General features: G+C 42.9%; 1 protein-coding gene and 1 long non-coding RNA gene across 5 annotated transcripts in view; one reads left to right on the forward strand and one right to left on the reverse strand.

Moving 5' to 3' along the window:
• Window positions 1-11849: 11849 nt before the first annotated feature.
• Window positions 11850-22099, forward strand: LOC130600599 (uncharacterized). Its single transcript, XR_008972494.1, has 2 exons — window positions 11850-12349; window positions 21438-22099. It is a non-coding gene; the product is annotated as an uncharacterized LOC130600599 (long non-coding RNA).
• A 417-nt stretch (window positions 22100-22516) lies between these two features.
• LOC130600586 (AP-1 complex subunit gamma-1-like) overlaps window positions 22517-25233 on the reverse strand; it is a 100918-nt gene continuing 98201 nt past the window's right edge. For all 4 annotated transcript variants that reach the window (XM_057412058.1, XM_057412049.1, XM_057412039.1 and 1 more), the window contains one exon: window positions 22517-23739. In XM_057412058.1, coding sequence (XP_057268041.1) covers window positions 23638-23739 — 102 coding nt within the window. In that variant the 3' untranslated portion in view covers window positions 22517-23637. The remainder of the gene's footprint in view (window positions 23740-25233) is intronic.

Here is a 25233-nt window from a genome sequence, read left to right on the forward strand (position 1 = left end):
AAACACAAAAGACAATTATTACTCCCACTACACAGTCCCACATACAGAACGTGGCATAAGGACCCTGTGGAGACTAACAGAAAAACAGCTCCAAAAAGCATCATTGCAGTGTGAGGTGGCAGGCTCAACCTTAGCGGGCGTCCCCGCAGAGGCTCTGCCTCCCCCACAGCGCATGAGGCTTGGGCTTTTATACTGACCAAAATGCACACTCATTCCAACACAGGTGGCCAGCTTATGTTGGAAGAAGTGGCCAGCAATATCTACAGAAGTCTCCAAAGGTTGATAGAAACCTGGACATACTTATTTTTATCAACTTCTAGTTCATGAGTATCACCGAGAAACTGTATTAAATGAGTCACTGTATGCCCAATACCCCTGATAAGAGCATATGAAAGACCATCCCACCACCGAAAATGCACACAATATGCCTGTATCCCGTGTTTGTCTCGCTGTAGGTTCGGGGGGGATGGGTGGGGGGTGGTGGATGGTGTTTTGGTTTTTTTTCTGGTTTTTTTTCTTTAATGTAAAAAAGATTGCTCCCTTCACTTTAAGAAGGACTGAAAGCATCCATAAAACAGAAGTCCTAAGCTCAAATTTCAATTAATTCAATCACTGACAAGGGGGTTGTCCTGGGGTGATGCTGGCTCTTTCCAGGGTTTCACCCATCAAGCTGGCACCCACCGCATACCGGAATCTGTAATTATACACATATAACCTCGACCAGTTAGTTTTACTTCTGAAGGACCTTTCCAAATGCCGGTTTCTAAATCCTTATACTGGACCAGAATACCCAGAGTTTTAGCCATATAACCTGAACCTAATGCCTGACCATGTATTATGGCAGGGGGATCATTAAAGTCTCCTGTCAGTCTCAAAAAATTCATAACATATACAGCTTTCTGTATCCTTGCTACCAGTGTAAGTCCTTCTTCCCCCGTTTTTTGTTTTTCCAACAGTTATTTCAAAGTTTGATGTGTTCGTTCAATAATAGCTTGTCCTGTAGGAGAATGTCAAGTGTCAATAGTAACATGGACATATTTCAATTTCCTGAAAGAGGGTACGTGAGTCACATCCATTTGCCAAAGCTGAAGAGGCTGGAGGCCTCGAGGGTTGACTCCAAGGCCTATACCTACTGCTTGACCTTGACAACTGGGACAAGATTAGTGATTTTTGTCATGATGTGATCTAAGGCCTCATACTGAACTTTTGATAGAACTCTTTTTTTTCTGCCTTTGATTCACCCTTTAAAAGGGGCATGAGATCGGTCAGATCATCATTTGAGATTCCACACAAAGGGCAGACTCACTGGATAGCACCCATCAATTTCTGAACATCAGACAAGGTTTTTATCTGTGTGGTAATTTTAACTTTTTGAGGCCTATTTTCAGTTTTGGAAATGATCCACCCAAGATATTTCCAAGGGGCTTCACATTGCACCTTGTCTGGTGTCTGGTGATAGATAACACATTTTTGCAGTTTTTGTCAGATCGGTTACAATGCCCAGGCAACATACAGTTGACAAATAACAGGAGAATTTTTCATACCTTGAGGTAAAACAACCCATTCATATCTCTTAGCAGGCTCTCCTTAATTGCTGGGACAGAGAAAGCAAATTTTTCACTAAATCAATTATTATTAAATCCCAACCCTGAGGTATCATTGAAGGGCTAGGCAAGCCAGGTTGCAAAGCTCCCATGTCTTTCATAACTGCATTGATAGCTATGTAGCAGTCTCCATTTTCCATTTTTCTTAGGAATGGTAAATATTGGAGTATTCCACGGACTAGTGGATGGCACAATATGGCCTGCTTCTAACTGTTCATTGATCGGTTGATGAATATGGGACAGCTTTTCTTTTGCCAGCAGCCATTGATCAACCCATGCAGGTGTTTCAGTAAGACATTGTAATTTGTAGGTTAGCCGTCCTTCAATGGCCACCACTAAAAATTTCCTGTGGTCAGTTTCATTCCCATTCGCCATCTCATGGCACTCGGATTAGCTTTATTAGATGTAGGAGTCGGTGGTAATGGCACATCACACGGACTGATCTTATCTGTTTTTTCCAGTTTTTCTGGGGCTTGCTCCCTCTCCTCCCCCAATTTGTCCATACGGTCCCGCAAGTCCTGCAATTGTTTGTCTAAGGATTTTGTCCATTGTCCCAGTTCCACTCATTTTGCAGCTCCGGTGGGAGCGATGCAAGCGGTGGTGTAGGTGCCAGAGGTGGGTATTTATTCGGAGTTACACTCTCCTCCTTAGGAGACTCTCACCCCGGCAAAAATTCTTGGAGATTAAGTTTAGGGGCAGTAGCAACACGAAAAGGGTTAACATCAGTTTGTTTCGGTTGCTCAGTAGCCGCTACTGGCTCCCGAGTATCAGCTGGAGCTACTGCCGATAAAGGCGTTGTCGACACAGGATAGGGGAAAGGCGCAGGGTCCTCAATCTTTTGTACTGTACTGCATGCCGGTTTTTGACCAGAATGTTTTATGCCTGAAACAGACGACACTACCATGGCTGTAGCACCGGGTGCTGAATCTAATGTAGGTGCCGAGCCCTGCTGTTTTGAAAGAGAGAGCTCTAAAGGAGGATTTTGCCGCCTGTTTCTCAGCCTTCATTGCAGCCAGAGTCCCTTTTAGTAGTAACCAGGGGGCAGCAAGAGACTTCGCCTCCTTAAACCCACAAGTAACTTGAACCCACAGGCGTGCCCCAATTTTTTTACAAGTCCCGAGATCAAAAGCTTCATTAACCCCCTGGATCAGCTCTTTTTCTTTACTCCAGAGCAACAATCTTTTTAACAGATTATCATCATGTTCTGTCCCTCTCACTGAGAGGATATGCTGGAAGAGCTTAAGGATGACCATAATGTACCAATTATCCATTCTCCTGTGAGAACACTGTCTCCACACCACAGTATGTTTATACAGTTGCCATTTAAAGTCACTGGTATATCGCAAGTTATCATTCATCATTTGTGACTTCCTGCCTATTCTACCACCTATGTAAAATATATTAGTGTAAATCAGTTTTCTAACAGATATTAGTTGATTTTGCCTATTTTGGAGTGTCCAAGGAAGACACTTAACAGTCATTTTTAATGCCTTCAATCACAGGTGCCACCTTGCTGAAGTGGAGTAAATTTGAAAGCTTCTAAATATACGAGTATGCTCTCATTTAAAGTTTAGTAAACTTCAAGCTTTTTATTTTTTATTTGCCATGTGTGTTTTGGGGGGTTGTTTTTTGTGTTGTTTGTGGGGGTTTTTGTTGTTTTGTTTTGTGGTTTTTTTACTTTGGGGTGACTTGTATGATTTCTTGTGGGTTTATGTCCTTTTTTTTTATGTAAATTTGAATGTATCTATCTTGTTCTTTTTGCTGCTGTATTGCATTCCCTTACCTGCTCTCTTGTTGTTTCCTTCCTATATTCTCTTGTAAATTTTTTTTTTTTTACCTACTTCTATGGTGGTACCTTATCAGTTAAACATCAATATTGTAATGTTTCCATAAAACAGCTAGGAGTTTCTAAAAACGATGCTGACAGGGCATTTCCAGAACTGCAGATGAGTACATTGGAACATCTATGGAGATCAGCAGGGCTTTGCAGAACTAGGGAAGAATAAACATGCCTCTCAATTTCAGAGGCATAGCCTGTGGACCTTATTTATATGAGTAAGAGCATGCGGCTTATACTGCTGCAGTATTCAGAAATGTCAAGTGCAAAAGGGATTGAAAATTTCTTAACTGTATAAGGGTACTTCATAAGACTGAAGACACTCAGGTGTAATTCCTTAATCACTACTATGAAAACATTACAGCTGCTGATGTAGAAAAGATGAAGAAACATGGTGTAGATGAAGCATTGTCTGAAGACAATTGTATTGCTTCTCAAATAAGTTAATGTGCGTTTTTCTGCAGCTGCAGAGATGTGACTTTCTGAATTTCTGTTTATGATTTGCATTTAACATTTTCAGTACTTATGCAGTTTCTGCTAGACTTTTTAATTATTATATAAAATTTTTCTGTGGTAACTTCTTGCAGAGGTCAAGTGACTTTTGTCAGCACTAGTATGCTTTGATAGCTTTCTATAGAATTGGTTAGTATTTGTGTTAGAAAGAGGGTTTTAACATGGAAATACTTGGGCAATCCCCTCTAAAAATTTTGTCTTAAAGTGTTTATTGGAATAAAAACATTATCCATTGTCCCCAGTAGCTACCCAGAATACATAAAAGCTTAAGATTAGGTTTATGAATCATTTCATTCACTGTTAGTGGTACTATGTCATTCCAGGTTACTGTTGCCAATGAATGGGCATATGATGACTGTGCATTCCGTATAAATTTCCGCCACATGGGTCATGTACATTCGACTTCACCTGGATCAATGGGTACATCCCTGTTATTTGGCTTGATGTGATAGATCATCTCTACAATGGCTGATTCCCTCAGAGACTGGATGGCTTTCTCTAGAGTAGTCTACTTGGCCAAACGACTTATAACATCATCCTTGTATGGAAACCTTTCTTTCACAGCTGCCAAGAGCCACCTCCAAAGGCTGAGGGACTTCTCTCTTGCAATTGCTTTGTCAATTCCCCCTTCCCTAGCAAGTGATCCCAGCTGCTTGGCTTCCCTGCCATCTACTTTGTGACTGTCGGCCCTATTGTCCCAGCATCTAAGCAACCAGGTGATGATGTGCTCGCCTGGTTGACAGGTAAAATCTTTTTGCATATTCTGTAGCTCAGTTGAGGTCCGGGGTCAAGACGTCACATCTTCTTCATCTTCTTCCTCTGATTCACATACTAATAACGCCCGGTCAGATGCTGTCCCGGGTGGTGGGTACATTGTTTCTTCATCTTTCTTGCCTCTTTTTTGCTTTTCCCCTTGCATACAGGGGCAACTGATAGTGGCACGAATTGGTCCTCTGGTGTGGTTGATGTACTTGGAGTTGGATTAGCTGTGCTGTCTGCTGCGGTCGAAGTTTGGGTAGCTACTGTACTTGTCGCTGGGGCTGGTGTAGCTGCCATACTTGGAGTTGGAATAGCTGTGCTGTCTGTTGTGATCAAAGTTTGAGTAGCTACTGTACTTGTTGCTGGGGCTGGTGCAGCTGCTGTATTTGGAGCTGGAGTAGCTGCGCTCTCTGTTGTGTTGCCATCAGATCCAGGGATGTTTTTTTTATTTTGAAGGTGCTGGATAGCATTGAACAGGGATCTGTAAGCATAGGCCAAGCCCCAGCATGTTGCTATGATTTGTCCTTCCCTGGTATGACCAGTATGATAACACACCTCATTTAAGTGTTTTACTAGCTTTTCTGGATTGTGCACTTGTTCAGTGGTGAAGTTCCAAAGCACTGCAGGGGCCCACTGGCCTAGATACTTGGCCATACTATCCACACACCCTGCCACTCCTGACGGTCCAGCCTCAGGGAATATCTCTTGGACCTCCTATATCATCATCTAACCCTAGACAAGACCCAAACTTGACTCAGCTTAACTTTTGAGATCAGACAAAATGGTCGTGGCTAAAACACACTCTGCATGTGTGCAAACATGGTGATCCCCATCACAATCAGCAGGCAGGTCTCAAAGGCCATTCAAAACATTCTGAACTCTCAAATGATGCTGTAAATAGTCTGTTGGGGGAGCTGGGAGTGTAAGGGAATGCCTCCTTCATAGGTTGACCACTCAAGGAGGGAAAAAAAAGATGTGTAATTGCTAAAAACTTCCATTATAAATCTCCCAAAGTAAAGAGGTGATGACCACCCTGGGAACGCAAGCCAAATCACTTTCATGATCAATGAGTCTATTGTATTAAAAGTCATTACTATAAAGTACAGTGAAACAACAACCTTAGCCCAAGGCCTCCAGCCGATAAAGACTAACACAGAAAATACCGGCTGTAAGAAAGGTATGACATACTGGAACTGTAAGATCAAGAGCAACAACTTTGAGAGCCAATAAATCAGCATTGTGACGAGTGACTATTAATCCAAAACAATAAATGCTTATCACAAATACGATTACGCACACTCCAGTCAGATCTGGCGTTATCTCAACCCTTCGTGACCCATGTTGGGTTCCAAAAAGAACTGTTGTGGTTTAATGTCAGACAGTAACTCAGAACCATGCAGTCTCTCTCACTCCCTTCCTTCTTCCCCCCACTCCCGGAGGGATGGGGAGTGTAATGAGTAAATTCCTGTTTGTTAATCAAATCTTGCTTGCTTAAGAGTTACTGGAAAATTACGACACTTTGACATTTTGCTTATAGACCACAGGTGTCCGGTAAAGTAAACGATGTATGGGGGAAGGAGATAAGGAGCCTTCCTCCCCACACCCACCGGGAGGCAGAATGAGACTCCTTATCAACAGGCCAGAGCCTTCCTCCCCACACCCACCGGGAGGCAGAATGAGACTCCTTATCAACAGGTCACACAGACGCAGAGTACGCCAGGAAGTGACACGTATATCGGATGAAGAAGAGTATAAAACCAGTGACTTTGGGGAAGTGGGTTGCGCGCCGTTGGCGGAGCAGAGACTCCCCGGCCGCCCAGCGCTGTTTTGCTTGATGTCACTTGCTCAATAAACCGATTTGATTCATTGGTCTGGCTCTCGTCAATTTATTTGAGCCACATTCTATAACAGGGAGGGGAATCGAAAGAATGTTACTCCCACGGGCTGAAATAAGAGCAGTCCAGTAACTAAAGTATAACAAAAAACTGTGGGTGACAGATAGAAATAGTTAACGAAATGGATGTGCATCTCAAAGACAGACCAAACAGTGTGAATATTTGTAACCCTTAGTAGTTTTGCTAAAGCAGGATGATAAGGGAGTAAAAGAGTGGAAAGTTACTGCTTAGCATTTAGTAGACTATAAAAGGATGGGAGGTGACCAATCAAGGAATGTGTGATCGTGTGTAAAGGAAGTAGAACGATATAAATATGTGCTTGTCACACAATAAAGGATCTTATGCTGGATTCACATTGGATCGTGCATAGTCCATTTCTTTGTTCCCTCACAAAACCACTATTGTTACCATTGAGACAAGGAGGCACAAAAGTACAAAATGTAATCAGTTCTAAGTAATGTTAAGTTTGATGGCTTTGTAATGGAAAATAACCGCGGTACTTGAAAGTAGTTGACGTAGTTTCAGGGCCTCAGGGCCTCAATACAAAAGGTGTGAGAAAAGCAGAATAGAAGGACAGGACCTGGGATGGGGAGTATCCCAGACTAGCAGATGTCCAGGATGAGAGCAGTTAAACTAACTGAGAAGTAGAAGGCCAGGATGATTGCTATGTCTGTAATGTTAATTTAGCTTGTTGGGAAAAGTAAACGACCCTTAAAGACCACCACATTTTTGTATGCATGCTGGAAACTTTTTGGAAAATGATGTAATATGCTCAGCGACCATATAAGGATGACCTGTATAGCAATTCGGGGACACACGTTAGGAGGAGCTATCCCCTGTGTCTCCCGGCGCCGCAATAAAGAATACCTGCTTGTCAGCTTGAAACTCTGCTGGCAAGTTTGTTCCTGGAGTTTTCTCCGAATCAATTTGGCACCCCAGATGGGTCCCTCTCTGCTCGGCTGCAGGACCCGCTGAGGACAGGGCTCCCTAGGGCCCTCGAGAGTTTTTCCTGGAGGGACCCCTCGACTCATTCAGATCGCTGCGGGAGCAGACAAGGACCATCTCATAAAAGGTATTCTTTTCCTTTGTATAGTCTGTAAGGTACAGGGGGCATCTCGGTTTGGTAAATCGGTTTGGTAAGCCTACGCAAGGTTTGGAAGCCTTCTGTATATCAAGATAGGAAATCTCGTGGGTAAAGGCGTATACCCTGCTGCTAGCGTCCGTTTGGTATACGCCTACAAGAAGCAGTGGGCATCTTGTGGTTTGGGTCCGACAAGACGCAGTGGGCGTCTTGCACTACGTTTTATTATACGCACAAGAAGCAGAGGGCATCTTGTGGTTTGGGTCCAACGAGACGCAGTGGTCGCCTTGCACTAAAGGTTTTACGTTTTATTACACGCACAAGAAGCAGCGGGCATCTTGTGTTTTGGGTCCGACAAGATGCAGTGGGCGTCTTGCACTAAAGTGATACAGAGGGTTGACCAATGTACAGGGGGGTAGTACAGGGGGTTGTACAAGGGGGTTAGAGGAATTTGCTTGTCCATCTGTTGTAAATGCCTGCTAAGCAGGACAGAGACCTCCGGTCCTATTGATAAGGATCTATCTGCTTTAGATACCTGGTCCTGGAATTTGCTTGCTTAAACAAAAGGACTATCTGTTGTAAATGCCTGCTAAGCAGAACAGAGACCTCGGGTCCTGTCTGTTGATAACCAGACGCCTGAATCTACTGATAAAGGGGAGAAGCAGAGGATTTACGGCTGGGACACTGACCAAACTCTAAGGCCACACGTGAAGACTAAAAAGGTGAGAAGTGCAAGAAGAGGAAGACTCATTCATCTTGAAGACCCCTACCCACAGGAGGAAGACTCATTTACTTCATCTTGAGACCCCTGCCCATGACCAGAGGGGGCACTGCGCAGACGCAGAGGACCTTCTGGCTCATTATAATATGAAGCGGGGATAGGACATGAATATGTATAGGTGTGTTGTGCAACCTTGAATAAATGTAGAGGGAAACAACACTGAGGCACGCATGACTGAGGAATTATCCCCGTGCGTCTCAGCGCTGAATAAAAAGCATACCTACTTTACAACTTTAACGAGTTGTGGAGTCAATCCGCGCATCAAAAGGTTCTAGGTTTTATTATATGCACAAGAAGCAGAGGTCATCGTGTGGTTTGAGTCCGACAAGACGCAGTGGGCATCTTGCACTAAAGGTTTTATATGCACAAGAAGCAGAGGGCATCTTGTGGCTTGGGTCCGACAAGATGCAGTGGGCGTCTTGGACTAAATGTTTTACGTTTTATTGGTATATATGCACAAGAAGCAGAGGGCATCTTGTGGTTTGGGTCCTGCAAGAAGCAGTGGGCGTCTTGTAGAAAAAGTTTTGGATTTTACTGGTATGTGACTTGTGTTGTGACTTGTTATATTTATGATTTTGGTCTTGTGATTTTGGTATTGGTGACAGACTGTTATAAATGCATATTAATTGTTGTCTTTGTTTCAAGTATGTTCTTGTGATTTTGATGATGGTGATAGAACTGTTAATTGTTAGTTTGATACAATGTTAGTCTCTGTCTCGAGTGCTGCAACTGTGTGGAGTGTGTCTGTGGGATCTCCTGTGTGTGTGAGAATGCGAGACTGATACCAGGAAATCAGCAGAGTGGAGAGATCTTGAAAAAGAGTCCTTTAGAGTTCATTTTGGCACACTGAAAAGAACTGGGTTTCCTTGGGGGCTCGGTACATGAGATAACATTGATAAAATATTGTAACCAATGATGGCCTTTGTATACTTTGGAAGATCAGGAAAAATAGCCTAAAAATGAGATTTTGAACTATGATACAGTTACAATTAACGTTGTTTTTGAGGGGGCAAGGAAAATGGAAAAGGACAGAAAAAAAAACCACCAAAAACCTGAAAGCTAAGCTGGAGAGATGTTCAGATTGTGGTACCGGGGAAAGATGCTTAAAGTGAAGGAAAACCAAGGGGGAAAGGAGGGGAAGTCAGGCAGCTCCTGTGTTTGAGCATGGGATGAGTGCTGGGGAGGCAGAGATGGAGGGATGTCGGGCGGAGGGGGAGTGGGTTCTTCTCCTATGGGACCGAATCGGTGTGTGTGTGTGCTGTGGGGAGTTTTGGACATTGGAAGTGAGACTGCCCTGGGGGGGAGAGTGCCATGGGGTGGCTCCGGTGGCTGAACTGGAACTAGACTGACAAGGGACCTGGGGAATCTACCCTAGCAGATCCACTGGTTAAATTAAAACTAGGGACTAGAGAGAATAAAGTGGAATTTTAGTGGATACAGGAGCAACTTATTCAGCGTTAATTCAGAGGGAAAAGAATTTGTTACAGATGTGGGAGCTACTGGCCACCAAAGAAAAAGAAAAAAAAAAAACGGGGAAAAAAGAGGCATTTTTTCTGAAACTCTTAAAGTACAAATTGTGAAAACAAATAGGAATGCTTAAAATTTTTATGCATGCTAAATTCTCAAAAATCTTTATTAGGGCAAGAAGCAACATTTAAAGAAGGCAAAATGGAATTAAGAGTTAAAAATCAATTAATTGCAGTTTTCAGTTTATCTTTAATTCAACAGAAAAGCGAACAGGAGGACCTGCCTGAAATAGAAGAAATCCTTAATCCAGGTATATCTGGGAGTATGGGCACCTGAAGTTCCAGGTAAGGCAAAAAATACTTTGCCTGTTAAAGTAGAAAGAAAAAAGGGGGGGGGGGGGGCTGCCCAATTAGAATAAAACAATATCCCCTAAAATTGCAGGAAAGGGAATTAAAAAATAATTGATAAATTTTAAAATATAAATTCTTAATTAAATGTGAATTGGAATATAGTATTCCTATCTTGCCAGTAAAGAAAAGTTGCAGATTGGTTCAAGATCTCAGGAATCAACAAATTTGTAGAGGATATTCAGTAATAGCTAATCCGTATACCTTATTGACTAAATTGAATCAGAAACGGTTTGCCGTCTTGGATTTAAAGGACACTTTCTTTTGCTTACCATTGGCCAAAGAAAAACAGAATTTATTTGCTTTCGAATGGGAACAGATTAGTAAAATATGTCAAGATATTGATACTAAGCTTTACCACTGGCTCTATTGAGAATTTGAACTAAACCTCAGTCGGAAGAAGAGGCTATCCCATGTAAAATTTTATATGGAAGACCATATCAGTCCCAGTTTAAAGGAGAAAGTCTTCTGGAAGTGGGAGAAGGTTATCTCCTGAGTTTCTGATCAATCTGGGAAAGCAGTTAGAAGAAATAAGAGAATACTGGGGACAAGAGCGAGAGCCATGGATTATCCGACTCACCCTTTTAGATCCAGAGACTGGGTTTATGTTAAGAATTTTTTAGGAGAAACCTCTACAGGAGAAGTGGAGCGGACTGTACCAGATAATATTGACCACCTTTACAGCAGTGAAGATAAAGGAACAACCCTTCTTCAAAAATGAAGACAGCACCAGAACCAGAGAAGACATGGCGGATCAAACCTTCAGGACCTTCACATATGAAATTGTATCAGTCGCAATTTGGATTTACGTGATAACTGATATACCAGCTTGGGACCAATACTTACCTGAAATTAATGCAGAATGTTACTAAAGTTGTTAACTGTAGTGACTGTTGGGTGTGTGCACAGTTGCCTAAATCAGGAGAAGATCAGGGCCTTCCATTAATTAGCGTTCCAATTTCCAACACTATCTCATGGAGACAAATTTAAGATTTGGAATAGTGAATCCTAATCGAGGTAAAGGATATTATACCTGTGTACAAAGATGTGTTACACCAGGAACCAGAGTATGAGGCTTGTTTAAATGCCACAGGTGTAAGTCACTATTCAAATTGCAATCACACTATTAATATAGATGGTATCGTAGTTCAGTGGTAGCCCATTCCTGAAGGGAAAAAATGGTACTTTTTATGTGGGAAAAATACTTACAAGACCGTACCCCCCAGCTGGAAGGGGGCATGCACCTTAGGTGTTGTGATACCAAATCTTACTATTATTGACATGCATCCTCCTGGAACCTGGGTTAGAAGTTTTGCTAAATGGATTGAGGGTTTAACCCCATCGCTGAATGAAACACTGCATTTCATAGTTTTGTGAGATGGCTAATTCCATCTTTGGGAGTAAGTGAATTAAAGAAGGCAGTTGTAAATATCTCAGCAACTAAGAGGAAATAGAAAAGAGGACCATTGATATAACCCAAGCTGAACAAGAATAGATAACTAGCCTATCTAAAATGTTATTGCAGAACCAAATGGCCCTAGACATGTTATTGGCTTCACAAGGAGGGGTCTGTTCCATAATCAATGAAAGTTGCTGTTCCTATATAGATCAAAGTGGAAGGATTGAAACGGATCTGGAGGAAATTTGGAAACAAACTAAGATATTTCATGAAATGGCCAAGGCTGATACCTCCTGGGGGTTTGAAGAGATATGGAAAAAGTTAACCTCATGGTTACCTAATCTCTCCTGGTTAAGGCAACTGGTTGCAGGAATATTAATATTAATTGTTTTAATATTGATTACTTGTGCTATGATACAATTTTCTGGTATTGTAAACTATCTATGATAAGTTATGAAGATTGGAAAAGAAATGAAATCAAGCATCAAGTAGAAACAGGAAACTATTTCAGAAAGACTCTAGATGGTAATGGTAGTATAAAATGTTGCAAAAGAATTTGCAAAAGGACAGAAAAAAAGGGGGGATTTGAGACAAGGAGGCACAAAAGTACAAAATGTAATCAGTTCTAAGTAATGTTAAGTTTGATGGCTTTGTAATGGAAAATAACCGCGGTACTTGAAAGTAGTTGACTTAGTAGTTTGACTTAGTAGTTTTAGGGCCTCAGGGCCTCAATACAAAAGGTGTGAGAAAAGCAGAATAGAAGGACAGGACCTGGGATGGGGAGTATCCCAGACTAGCAGATGTCCAGGATGAGACCAGTTAAACTAACTGATAAGTAGAAGGCCAGGATGATTGCTATGTCTGTAAGCTTGTTGGGGAAAAGTAAACGACCCTTAAGGACCACCACATTTTTTGTATGCATGCTGGAAACTTTTTGGAAAATGATGTAATATGCTCAGTGACCATATAAGGATGACCTGTGTAGCAATTCGGGGACACACGTTAGGAGGAGCTATCCCCTGTGTCTCCCGGCGCCACAATAAAGAATACCTGCTTGTCAACTTGAAACTCTGCTGGCAAGTCTGTTCCTGGAGTTTTCTCTGAATCACCATGAATAATAATGATAAGGGAAATAACAAGGGAAAAGAATACAACCGCTCACCACCCGCCGACCAACATGCTGCATCCTGTCATCATCACAGTTCTTTCTTGCTGCACCAGTTCCTGGTCTCAACTCAGCACTATAGTCCAGACATACTTTCCAATAATTACTGCGCCAAACACTTCCAGTTCTATCACGTGTTTCCTTTAATCAGCTATAGACTTTCCCCTGTGTGGAGGCAGTGTTCTCTCAGGAGAATGAAAAATTGGTACATAAACTCTGAATAATCTTGAAAGATACAGCAAGGCCATGAGAGGCCTGAGGAAGCTTAAGCAAGCAAGATAAGAAGAAGCTGGAATTCACTGATGTAATGAGAACTGTGGACTGTTGGCAAGCTTTTGAGGTCAAGTTCCCACACCTGTGCTTAACCAATTATATGCTAGTTGCAAAGGGTCTTCAAGACATGTATCCAATCATAATATGCCAAATCACTGTAAGTGCATGTAAGAAATAGTATTTAAGGGGTTAAGGCTTTGTAATAAATGGCTTTTGTCTGATCATATTGATCTCTGACTGAGTCCATATATTTTCTGCGGCAATTGGTGCCCGAACAGTGACCCTCCATATTTTCCATATTGAAACTGAAGGAATTAAAGCGCGTGGCACCGAAGAAAGTGGAAAACGCGGAGCTGCAGGGACATCGGCTGGGTTCGATCCGGCAGGACCAGGATCAGGAGGTAGACGCCTCAGAACGGAGCCTTGTGAGCCCGGAACACACTGCACAGTGCAAATAAGGTAACAGCCGACGGGGTCTGGAAGAGGGTTAGGATGGGGAATCAATTAAGTAAAGAAAAAATGGTCATCCTTAAGCTCTTCCAGCATATCCTCTCAGTGAGAGGGATAGGATATGACAATAATCTGTTAAAAAGATTGTTGCTCTGGAGTAAAGAAAAAGAGCTCATCAAGGGGGTTAATGAAGTTTTTGATCTCGGGACCTGGAAAAAAATTGGGGCACGCCTGTGGGATCAAGTTACTTGTGGGTTTAAGGAGGCTGCTCCCTGGTTACTACTAAGAGGGACTCTAGCCACAATGAAGGCTGAGAAACAGGTGTCAAAATCTGTTTTTACAGCTCTCTCTGACTCGCCTTCACAACAGCAGGGCTCAGTACCTACATTAGATTCAGCACCCGGTGCTACAGCCATGGTAGTGTCATCTGTTTCAGGCATAAAACATTCCAGTCAAAAACCGGCGTGCAGTACAGTACGAAAGTTTGAGGACCCTGCGCCTTTCCCCTATCCTGTGTCGACAACGCCTTTATCGGCAGTAGCTCCAGCTGATACTAAGGAGCCAGTAGAGGCTACTGAGCAACCAAAACAAACTGATGTTAACCCTTTTCATGCTGCTACTGCCCCTAAACTTAATCTCCAAGAATTTTTGCCAGGGTGGGAGTCTCCTAAGGAGGAGAATGTAACTCCAAATAAATACCCACCTCCGCCACATACACCACCGCTTGCATTGCTCCCACTGGAGCTGCAAAATGAGTGGAACTGGGGACAATGGACAAAATCCTTAGATAAGCAATTGCAGGACTTGCGGGACCGCCTGGACAAGTTGGGGGAGGAGAGGGAGCAAGCTCCAGAAAAAACGGGAAAAAACAGATAAGATCAGTCCGTGTGATGTGTCGTTACCACGGACTCCTACATCTAATAAAGCCAATCCGAGTGCCATGAGATGGCGAGGCTGCATTCAGGATGCAATCATAGGCAGTACTATTTTACCGATAGATGTTCCCGCTGCATTCCCTGTTATTATAAATTCTCAGGGACAGTCTGTCTGGACTCCTATGGACTGGAAAGCTACAAAAGAAATTAAGGGAGCAATTACTCAGTATGGGTTGTCTTCCTCATATACACAGCAAATGTTATCTGCTTTCTTTTCTAGTAATGTTACTCCAAATGATTGTCTCAGAGTGGCTGCAATTTTATTAACTCCTTCACAGCTCCTATATTTTAAAAGTGGGTTTGAGGAGCTTGCTGCAAGGGCTGCAGATGAGAATTTAGAGTGTAATCCTCATCACCCTTTGCACGGTGTTTCATCTGAAATGTTATTGGGAAAGGTACAAGCTTGTATGAAAACTGAAGTTTTACAGCAAGCACAGCAATTGGCTTTAGCTGCTCTGAAAGCTGTGCCGGAAGCGGGAAAACCTAATCCTTCATATACATCAGTAAAGCAGGGACCTACTGAGCCATATATGCAATTTATTGACAGATTGACAGAGGCTATCGAAAAGAATATTGATCTGGCATCTAATGCTAAAGAATCGATGCTTATGTCTCTGGCTATGGAAAATGCTAACCCAGCTTGTAAGCGTATTTTGCATGATGGATGCATGTTCTAAAGTGGGCACAGCAGAGGAAAAGGCTGGATACATGGCTACTGCCTTCACCGCTGCTGTTAAACCCCTTCTACAACAAGGTCAGGGTGATCGTGGGGGTACTAAAGGACAAACTATTATTGAACGAACACATCAAACTTTGAAACAACTGTTGGAAAAAACAAAAAAAACAGGGGAAGAAGGAGGTACACCAGTAGCAAGGATACAGAAAGCTGTATATGTTATGATTTTTTTTGCGATTGACAGGAGACTTTAATGACCCCCCTGCCATAATACATGCTCAGGCATTAGGTTCAGGTTATATGACTAAAACTCAGGGTATTCGGGTCCAGTATAAGGACTTGGAAACTGGCATTTGGAAAGGTCCTGCAGAAGTAAAACTAACTGGTCAAGGTTATATGTGTATAATTACAGATTCTGGTCTGCGGTGGGTGCCAGCACGATGGGTGAAACCCTGGAAAGAACCAGCACCACCCCGGAACAACCCCCCTTGTCAGTGATTGAATTAATTGAAATGTCAGCTTAGGACTTCTGTTTTATGGATGTTTTTCAGTCCTTCTTATAGTGAAGAGAGCAAACAATTTTACGTTAAAGTAAAAAAAAAACAAACAAACAAACAAAAAAACCCAAACAAACAAAAACATCCACCACCCCCCACCCACCCACCCGAATCTACAGCGAGACAAACATGGGATACAGGGGTATTGTGTGTGTTTTCGCTGGTGGGAAGGTCTTACATATGTTCTTATCAGGGGTATTGGGCAAACTGTGACTCATTTAATACAGTCTCTCTGTCATACTTATGAACCAGAAGTTGGTAAAAATGAATATGTCCAGGTTTCTATCAACCTTTGGAGACCTTTGTAGATATTGCTGGCCACTTCTTCCAGCACAGGCTGGCCACCTGTGTCGGAATGAGTGTGCATTTTGGTCAGTATAAAAGCCCAAGCCTCATGCGCTGTGGGGGAGGCAGAGCCTCTGCAGGGACACCCGCTAAGGTTGAGCCTGCCACCTCGCCCTGCAATGATGCTTCTCGGAGCTGTTTCTTTGTTAGTCTCCACGGGGTCCTTGTGCCACATTCTGTACATGGGACTGTGTAGTGGGAATAATAATTGTCTTTTTGTGTTTCAAATATTGTACTTGTGTGGAGTGTGCTTGTGGAATCCCACATGTGTGTGTGTGTTGAGGGCAATCAGTGTTTTGTGTATTGTTGAGTTCATGTAAACGTTTTTAATGGGTAACTGTTTAACATTTCGGGCGTGAAATAGTTAATGTAAAAGTGCGGCTCCCAGCAGGTATTTATAGTTGCTGCTGAAGCAGGCAGGCGGATGTAGCTGCTGCCGAGCACGCCGACTTTTGCAGGAATAAAAAAAAAAAAAAAAAGGGGGGGGGGGGGGGGGGGAAGAGTTGATGCAGCAAACTCCACGACAGTTAACAATGTGCAGTTTAACCTGTCTGCTTCTCAAGAACTGATAACATGTGGGAGGGGGTATATCTGTGTCCTCCTGCCTACAGGTCCGTGATGACTGCCTGCAAAGTTTGTCAGGCCTTGCCATGAGCTGGACAGACGAATGGAAAAATCTGATGCCTCAGCTACAGGAGCTGACCGTGAATACCCCAAGCAGAATGAGATAGAGGAAGAGAAAAAACAAATACCTGCAAAACATCACTTGGGGGCAACTGAAAAGTAACATCCTGAATATGTGTGCTTGTAAAGTAGCTATTATTAGAGGCTGTGATTTTGTGTATAAAATCACCTGTATTTACCAGCTAGTTGCTTATTCGCAATTAGAAACTACACCTTGTATTGTATAGATTTGTCACTTGTAAAAGAGATGTTAGAGTTTGGAAATTTGCAGTAGCTGCTAGAAAATGCTAAGGCAAAAGCTGGGAAGATTTTAATACAATGGTAGTGTTATAAAGCAGATGATGGAACAAATTAAGAGGGTGGGAGAATTCCACTGGTAAGAAATTTCTTTGGCTAGTCCCTCACTGCCATCAGCATCTTCAACATGCTGCTGCACCCTGTAATAGTTACTCTGCTAATGTAAATGTGTGTTCCTTCCTGTAGTAGTGACTTGTTACTGGATGAAGCAGGTGAAACTCTGCATTGACAACAAGGTGCAAGGACTGAGGCTGACAAAATGCCTGCTACCACAATCAGGGGCAAGACTGGGTTGGCCTCTGTGTTTGCCACCAAGAAGAACCTTTAGCTCCGATGTTGGCTGCAACCCAGCAGGCGTGGAGCGGTGGGGACACATGCCATGCCAGACCTTGATGTGAAGGATGGCCTCCCCTGCTATCAGAGAGCCATACAGGAGAAAAAAGGGGCAGGCCCAGCAGCCTGTAGTTGGCATATATTGGAGATATGATCTAGGCCAAATCCCCTGCTCAAGTAGAGTCATCCAAAACATATATAAAACAAAAAGGGGGAGATGTGGAGGCAGTGTTCTCTCAGGAGAATGGATAATTGGTACATAAACTCTGAAAATCCTGAAAGATACAGCAAGGCCCTGAGAGGCCAGAGGAAGCTTACGCAAGCAAGATAAGAAGAAGCTGGAATTCACTGATGTAATGAGAACTGTGGACTGTTGGCAAGCTTTTGAGGTCAAGTTCCCACACCTGTGCTTAACCAATTATATGCTAGTTGCAAAGGGTCTTCAAGACGTGTATCCAATCATAATATGCCAAATCACTGTAAGTGCATGTAAGAAATAGTATTTAAGGGGTTAAGGCTTTGTAATAAATGGCTTTTGTCTGATCATATTGATCTCTGACTGAGTCCATATATTTTCTGCGGCACCCCTGGTCTGAGCGCTTTGCTGTGCAGCACTGCGGATCCACTACTGGACATACGATGTGCTGCCAGGATGGTCCATGAGGAACACCAAGAGAAGTTCCCAGCAGCCTGTCCTACTCCAGAACCAGGGCTGACGACTGAACTTCCTGCCATGCAGACTGGCAGTTCCTGATGCCATTTCTGAATTCCCCAGTATCTGGAAGGCTCTTCTATTTAAAAACAGGGAACGCATAGACAACTTGTCTTAGCAGCAAGGTTAAAAGTGCTCCCCAGCAATCTGTACTCATTCATGCCATTAAACCAAGGCAGTCCCAGGAAAGGACACCTAGTTCTTAACACTTCCAGATGATACAAGATGAGACAACTTTAAACATAAATCAAGTTTCTATTGAGTTTCGCCTACAGAAAGGTCTGATTACAGTGCACATCTGGCTGCAGCTTTGGAGTTCTGTAACTACTTGCCCTGAAGAGAATTTCCATAAGGAAGGATATGTGGCAATACAGAGGAGATAGTACCTGGCAAAGAGAAGTGCAGTTATGTGCTAGAAAACAGGAAAAGTTATCTAATACAACATGCCTGTGACAAGAAAACACAAGGAGGAACCATTCAGCAGGCACATGCACTGCTCTGACAGGCAAACGAGGTTACAACAGGCCTTGTCACAGGAATGTGGAGTATGGAATGGGGCTTATTAAGCAGCATGCGAATTGTAACCAGATCCAAGGGCAGGCTGCAGAGGCCAAGGGAAAACACTTATCCCACTCAGATGTCATCATACCCTTCTACCACCTAACAAGTACTGCTGCTGTGGATGGACCAGCTCTCCTTCAGGGTGGCAGTTCATATTCACCTGGGTTCAGCAGTAGCAATCATTTTTCTCCTTAGTAGCTGGTGCAGCGCTGTGGTTTTGACTTTCAGGCTGGGAACAGCGCTGATAACACCAATATTTTTAGCTGTTGCTAAGTAACGTTTACTCCGACAAAGGACTTTCTGAGTCTCATGCTCTGCCAGGGAGGAGGGGAAGCTGGGAGGAAGCAGAGACAGGACACCTGACCCAAACTAGCCAAAGGGGTATTCCACACCACAGCATGTCATGCCCACTATATAAACTGAGAGCAGTTATCCAGAAGGGCTAGATCACTGCTCGGGTTGGGCTGGGTATTGGTCGGCAGGTGGTGAGTGGTTGTATTCTCTTCCTTTGTTATTTCCCTTATCATTATTAATATTGGTGGTAGCAGTAGTGGTTTTGTGTTATACCTCAGTTACTGGACTGTTCTTATCTCAACCGTGGGAGTTACATTCTTTCGATTCTCCTTCCCATCCCTCCAGGAGCAGGGGGAGGAAGAAGTGGGGGGAAGGAGCAAGCAGCTTCGTGGTTCTGAGTTACCAGCTGGGCTTAAACCATGACACACATAAACTGCTCAAGTGTCCTGTAATTGTCTACTCTGTTTTCAAAAATTTCCTGGAAAATTTTTCAAATTCTGTCATTTCACATCATCTGTCACACCCAAACATTAAGAATCAGTAAGTCCTATCCCACTGCACTTGCAAAAAGCAACAAGGCACAGTTTAAAGTCATTGAATATTGACTAATTTTATTAGTCACTTCATAATTTGTTCAACCAAAAGACAATACACACAGCAGAGGTCTAATGAATCCCATGGAAATGTTTACATCTGTTATGCTCCTCACTCACCTAAGACTCAGCATTTAGTGTTTTCAAGTCACAAAGATAGACCTATAAAAGTTGGAATGCCACAAGGCTCCCTGCTCAAATGGCATGGCTTCACTTGGAATTTGTTTGGGTTTGCTGAGGTTTTTGTGTTTTGTTGGTTTTTTGTTGTTTTTTTTTTGTTTGTTTTTAGCTTGCTTCCCCTCCCACTATACTGTCTAAAATGTGGGATGAGCTCTATGTAAATTACAACATCAGAAAAGTGAATATACAGAAGGGTGAAAGTTCAGAGGGAAGTAGTCCAGCAGCCCCTTCCCTCACAGCCCCCAAGTAGAAAATAAACACACAGAAAGCACACCAGCAAGCCATCTTTGCTGCTCCATCTTGCAGCTAGTCCCAGCCTTAGGGAAGCACAAAGTCACCTTCCCCAGCTGTTTCATTATCTTCTGCATTTCAAACCCAAGGTACTGTATAGGTGCCAGTACCCTCACTCTTATTGCTTCAAAAGGTTATTCAAGGTCATATTTTGCCACATCAAAACCTGAACAAAGTTGAATTTTAGGACCTTCCCATGTCTCCTCCCCCTTCAGGCCCATTATGGACGCTATTCTCTCTGTCATTTTTTGACTCAAAATACATTCACTTGAAAAAACCCAGATGTTCAATCTCTCCCAGTTCCAAAATTTCCAATGCAGATATGAGTGAGATTAGCCATGAAGTCTGTATCTTGCTCCCTTTACATTCCCCTTAAACTGAAGCAAGGAAGATGTTGACCAGACCTGTAAGAACTGTTGCAGTAAACTAGTGGAAAAAAGACTTGCCCTATCTATCCTCAGAGTGCCTCAGACATGGACACACAAATACTCCACAGCAAGAAAACAAAGCAGCACAGAGCTTGAAATGCAGTTCGGGGTCAAGGAACAAGCAATGGTATCTAGCACTGCAGACAGGGGAACATATAAAACCCACCTGCGTGCCTGCACAAAGTTAGCACCCAGCCCTTAGCAGGAAAGGGAAAAAGCTCGGAGGATTATAGGAATGTTCAGCTGCTACAAAGCAGTACTTCACAGCCAAGTGATGGCTTCAAGCAAAAATCATTTCAGGTACATGCACTGTCTCCTCCAGCTCCACTCAGAAATTCTGGGGCCAGCACCCATTTCCCTGAACACATACACTGTGACAGAAGCTGAAGGAGCCAAGAACATAGCATGAAATTACACACTTACCAGACAGAGACCAACAACAAGCCTCAGCTGCTCTAGGAGATGGAAAACAAGTGCATTAAGAGGGACATGGTAAGCTGTTCCCAACTATGCTACAACAAAGAGGCCATTTGTTGAGAGACAAACAGTGAGAGACCATTTACTTCCTTCTCCCTATCTAATCTGCAGCAGTGCTCTACTTGCTCTACTACACAGACCAGCACTTAAGTCAGTGACAGTCAGTCCTATGCGATATTATTTAATGCAGTTAAAACCAAATTTAACAACCTTTAGTGGCCTCCTGCTCCCAGTTCAAGGGCAGAAGAAGTCTTAAATTTTCCAAGTACACTGTGCACCACACTTGCGGTGGTTTTGGCTGCAGAGGCAAAAAGCTGTGTCTAAGCTTGCCATCAGAGCACTGAATGTTCACTATCTGAAAAGCACTAGAACAGAAATAAAGCAAATGTGTCATTTCTTTTGAGCAAGCACTGGGTTGGAAGGTGAAGTACTGAGACAAGGAGGCACAAAATGAAATACAAACCTTTGTAAATAAGCATAATCAGTTCTAAGTAACGTTAAGTTTGATGGTTTTGTAACAGTAGCAATGGAAAATAACTGAGGTACATGTTTCACAGAAAAAAAATAGAGTGCAGCTAGAGAACATAATGAGAATCCTTGTATAAGATAAACCACTGTAGCTGGCATAGTTTTAGGTCCTTAGGACCTTAGTACAAAAGCAGGCGTAAGAAAAGCAGGATAGAAAAACAGGACGTGTAGATAAAGAGTAGCTGAAACTAGCAGATGTCCAGGATGGGCTGCAGCTAAGCTAAATGATAAGTGGAAGGACAAGATGATTATGTCTGCAGTGTTACCAAACCAATTAAGCTAGTGTAAGCATTATCTACAGCACATGCTTCAAAGACTGCCAGAAGTGATGAAGATTGTTGGAAGAAGTAAACAACCCCCAAAGACCACCACTGCATTTTTGTATGCATGAGGGGAAACTTTCTAGAAGAATCTTGTAATACATAAGTAGCCTCATGAATATGCATGTATGTACATAACGAATATGCATGCTTAGTGACTATATAAGGATGGTTTGTTTAGCAATTTGGAGAGACACACTAGGAGGACCTATCCCCTGTGTCTCTTGGCGCTGCAATAAAGAATACCTGCTTGTCAATTTAAAATTTGTTAGCAAGTTCCCGGAGATTTCTCCAAATCAGTACCTTCAGCTTGCCAGCACACTCATGGATGAAGATCCAAGATACATCCTCCTCTCTTCCTCCCTGAAGAGGGCTCAACATCTGAACAGTTTTGTCACACCATGCTTTATGTCCTACACATCACCTCCATGAGAACTCACAGAGCTGTACTACATCGATAACAGTTCACCCTAGGAAGCAGAACTGAACTCAGCTTTCTGTAAGCTTGGAAGAGTAGTGGACCTCACATCTTTGGATCCAAATACTCCAACAACTGGCTTCCATTCAAAATACAGTTTAGTGACTTTCAGTCTGAACCTGAATTAGCACATTTCTCTGAAAGGGGAACAAGGAGCAAACTACAAAGATCAATTAAGTAACAAAATGGGAAAAGGTCTCTTTAAACCACATGGTCTTTATTTCAGTGCCAATATTACAGATACAACACAAATATCCCAGTCAGAAGTAACTCAAACAGAATCCAGGGGGTCTACAACAGGTTCTGGAAATTAAATTGCAGAGAATGTCTGGAATAACTGGGAAGAGCAACTTTGCAGCACAGTCTCTGATGAGTCTCCCAGCAGGAACAGAGCCCTTGCTCAAAGACTGATCTACAAAACTGAATGTCTTTTCTACCCATAAATCGCAACTAATGGGTTAAAAAGGCTTTGAAACCATCTTTGGTAAAAAAACAGCTGCTCCTTGGATCTCTACATCTCATACATCACCACACTTTTTGGGAACGCTTGTCTGAATCTGCATGGCTGTAGCTATTGATGTAAAGAAAGAAAATTCAGGTGTAAGGTCTTAATTCCCAAGTACAGCACCAAAGCAATTTTATCAACTCTCACCAACACCTCTTTTCCTGCACTGTTTTAGGTCTGCAGATGAACTCCCGATGCCTAACTTGCTCTTGATATGTATCACATAACTAAGAGGTGGGTGTATACAACAATGCATTGAATAGGCCATAAGCAGTCCCCAGTCCCTTCAGACATAGGGGATACAAGAATAAAGAGGCAGGGCAGCCTGGTGTTCCCCAAGTCCCCAATCTGAGCCCCAGATGAAAGTGCCTGAAGGAATCCAGCTAGTAATGAAGGACAACACGCCTTGCCCATCCCAGGGGAAAGAGACAGCAGAAAGAAGGGGCAGCTGTTCACTTGCTGCAGACAAGAAAGTTTCCCTGCTAGAAATTCCAGACTTCTCTTCCAACCAGGCTGTGTTTCTTTGCAGGGGGCAGAGATAAGGGGAGAAGGGAATGTTGCTTCTGGCTGTGAATGCATGTGTGAGGGAATGCACAGTAGCCTCCACAAGCCGCCAGCCTCATCAGCAGAGGAAAGGAGATTAGTCTTAACAGATATGCTTCAAAGTCAGCCATCACTTCAGGAAAATTCCTCCTCATCAGCAGGTCTCATCTGTTCCCCATGCCCATGGTGCAGTTTGGGGGATTGCCAAGGATCACAACCTTCTTCCCAGAGTTCTTTTGATTGGGTGGGGTGAGAATAAGAATGGAGCCTCACTGCCAAGACTGAGGGGGGAAGTTGTTGACTTCTGCTAGATCTTGTATCGCTGAGCCCTTGTGATTATATGTCAACTTGATCCGCATACGTAGTTGTTGCTACAAGAGAAAAGGAAAAAAAAAACCAAAACAAACAAACAAACCAAAACAAAAAACAAATTCAGGTCTTTATTAATGACATCAATGAATCCCCCTACATCTAGCTTCCCTCCCTTACCCCATGAATACAAAACATGTACCTTTCCTCACCACAAGAGCTTGCTGGAAGGATGTGCAGGATAAGCTATGACACTGCAGATTAATGCTTAATCAGACAGGATGTTGATTGATCACTGTAGTTCTCAGATAGGTACAAACTCTCATAAAAGCTATAGCACAGCTCCTACCCACATCTGTCTCTGCACTGGCCCTGTTCTCACAAGCACTGAAGTCCTTAAATACAAAAATAGCTGCCTTAAAATCCCACTTAACAATGGAAGAAAGCACGAGGCAGATCCAGACTCTGCTGCTCTGCACTCAGGCTTTCAGGGAAAGGTGTCATTTCCCATACTAGCTGTTCATTCAAAACAGTGGTCTGGGAACTTTGCTCCATAGCACTGTGAAGGAAATAACCTAAGAAAGACTGAAAACAGAGTCTCTAGGAATATTTCCTCCTGCTGTTAAAGATGGAATAGCTCAGAAGTTTGTCATTTGGCTGTCATCCAGATACTAGGTGGCCCTTAATAATAGCTATAGGACAGCATGCTCCAGTTAAGCTCCCTATTCTCCTCACTCAAAAAAACCTGTTTCCCCAAAACCCTAAAAGCAAAAAGTTGGCTATTTCTGTCTCTTTTTCATATTGTCCTGTAGGTATAGGGAAAAGGGACAGCAGAGGGAGGAAAGGAGGACAATGACTGTTCCAACCAGCCTTAGGATAAAGAAACTATGCCTTATCACTGATAGATCAATATGATCAATAGCAGTTTTTGCTATATTTAGTGTTGCTTTGGAAAACTGGCCATCACTTTTGATCCAGCAGTCCATGTCCAGGTGAACAGACTTTTTTTACAATACTGACAGCTACCTCCTAAGTAGCAAAGCAACATTCCAAAGTTGCCTCCTCTGGAGTATTCCAGGCAAATACATTATCTCATGGAGAGGGCTCTTGCGAAGCTGTACTTTCAGGCAGTAGCAACTGAAAAGACAGTAAGAGATGCATATGTGCCTGAAGTGGAAGAGTTAGAAAAGAGTAGGCAAGAGAAGAGGGTAGGAAAATAATATTTTTCACCTCTGTGTTCTGAAGTGTTCTGGTGTTCCAACAAGAAAGCACCCCATTATCTGCGGGTACTTCACCTTGTGGGTCCTACCCAAGGTGGATATACTGTGACTTCTGCCACCCTACAGGAAAGCTCATAAACTCTCTGACATTCAGAAAATAACTTTCAAGGTGATCTTTGAAAGGTTCTCTACAGCACCACAAATAAATTCTTATCAGTTGCATAAAAGACAAAGAGAATATTCTTCTGCCTTTTAGGGAGAGGGGAGCACACTACACAGAGATAAGGGGAGATGCATGGAAGCCACAAAAGCTATGTACTAAAACCCAGCCATTTC

This window comes from Pezoporus wallicus, unplaced genomic scaffold, assembly GCF_028554395.1.
Source record: "Pezoporus wallicus isolate ANWC-B61680 ecotype Strahan unplaced genomic scaffold, APGP_CSIRO_Pwel_v1 contig_2999, whole genome shotgun sequence".
Taxonomy (NCBI): Eukaryota; Metazoa; Chordata; class Aves; order Psittaciformes; family Psittacidae; genus Pezoporus; species Pezoporus wallicus.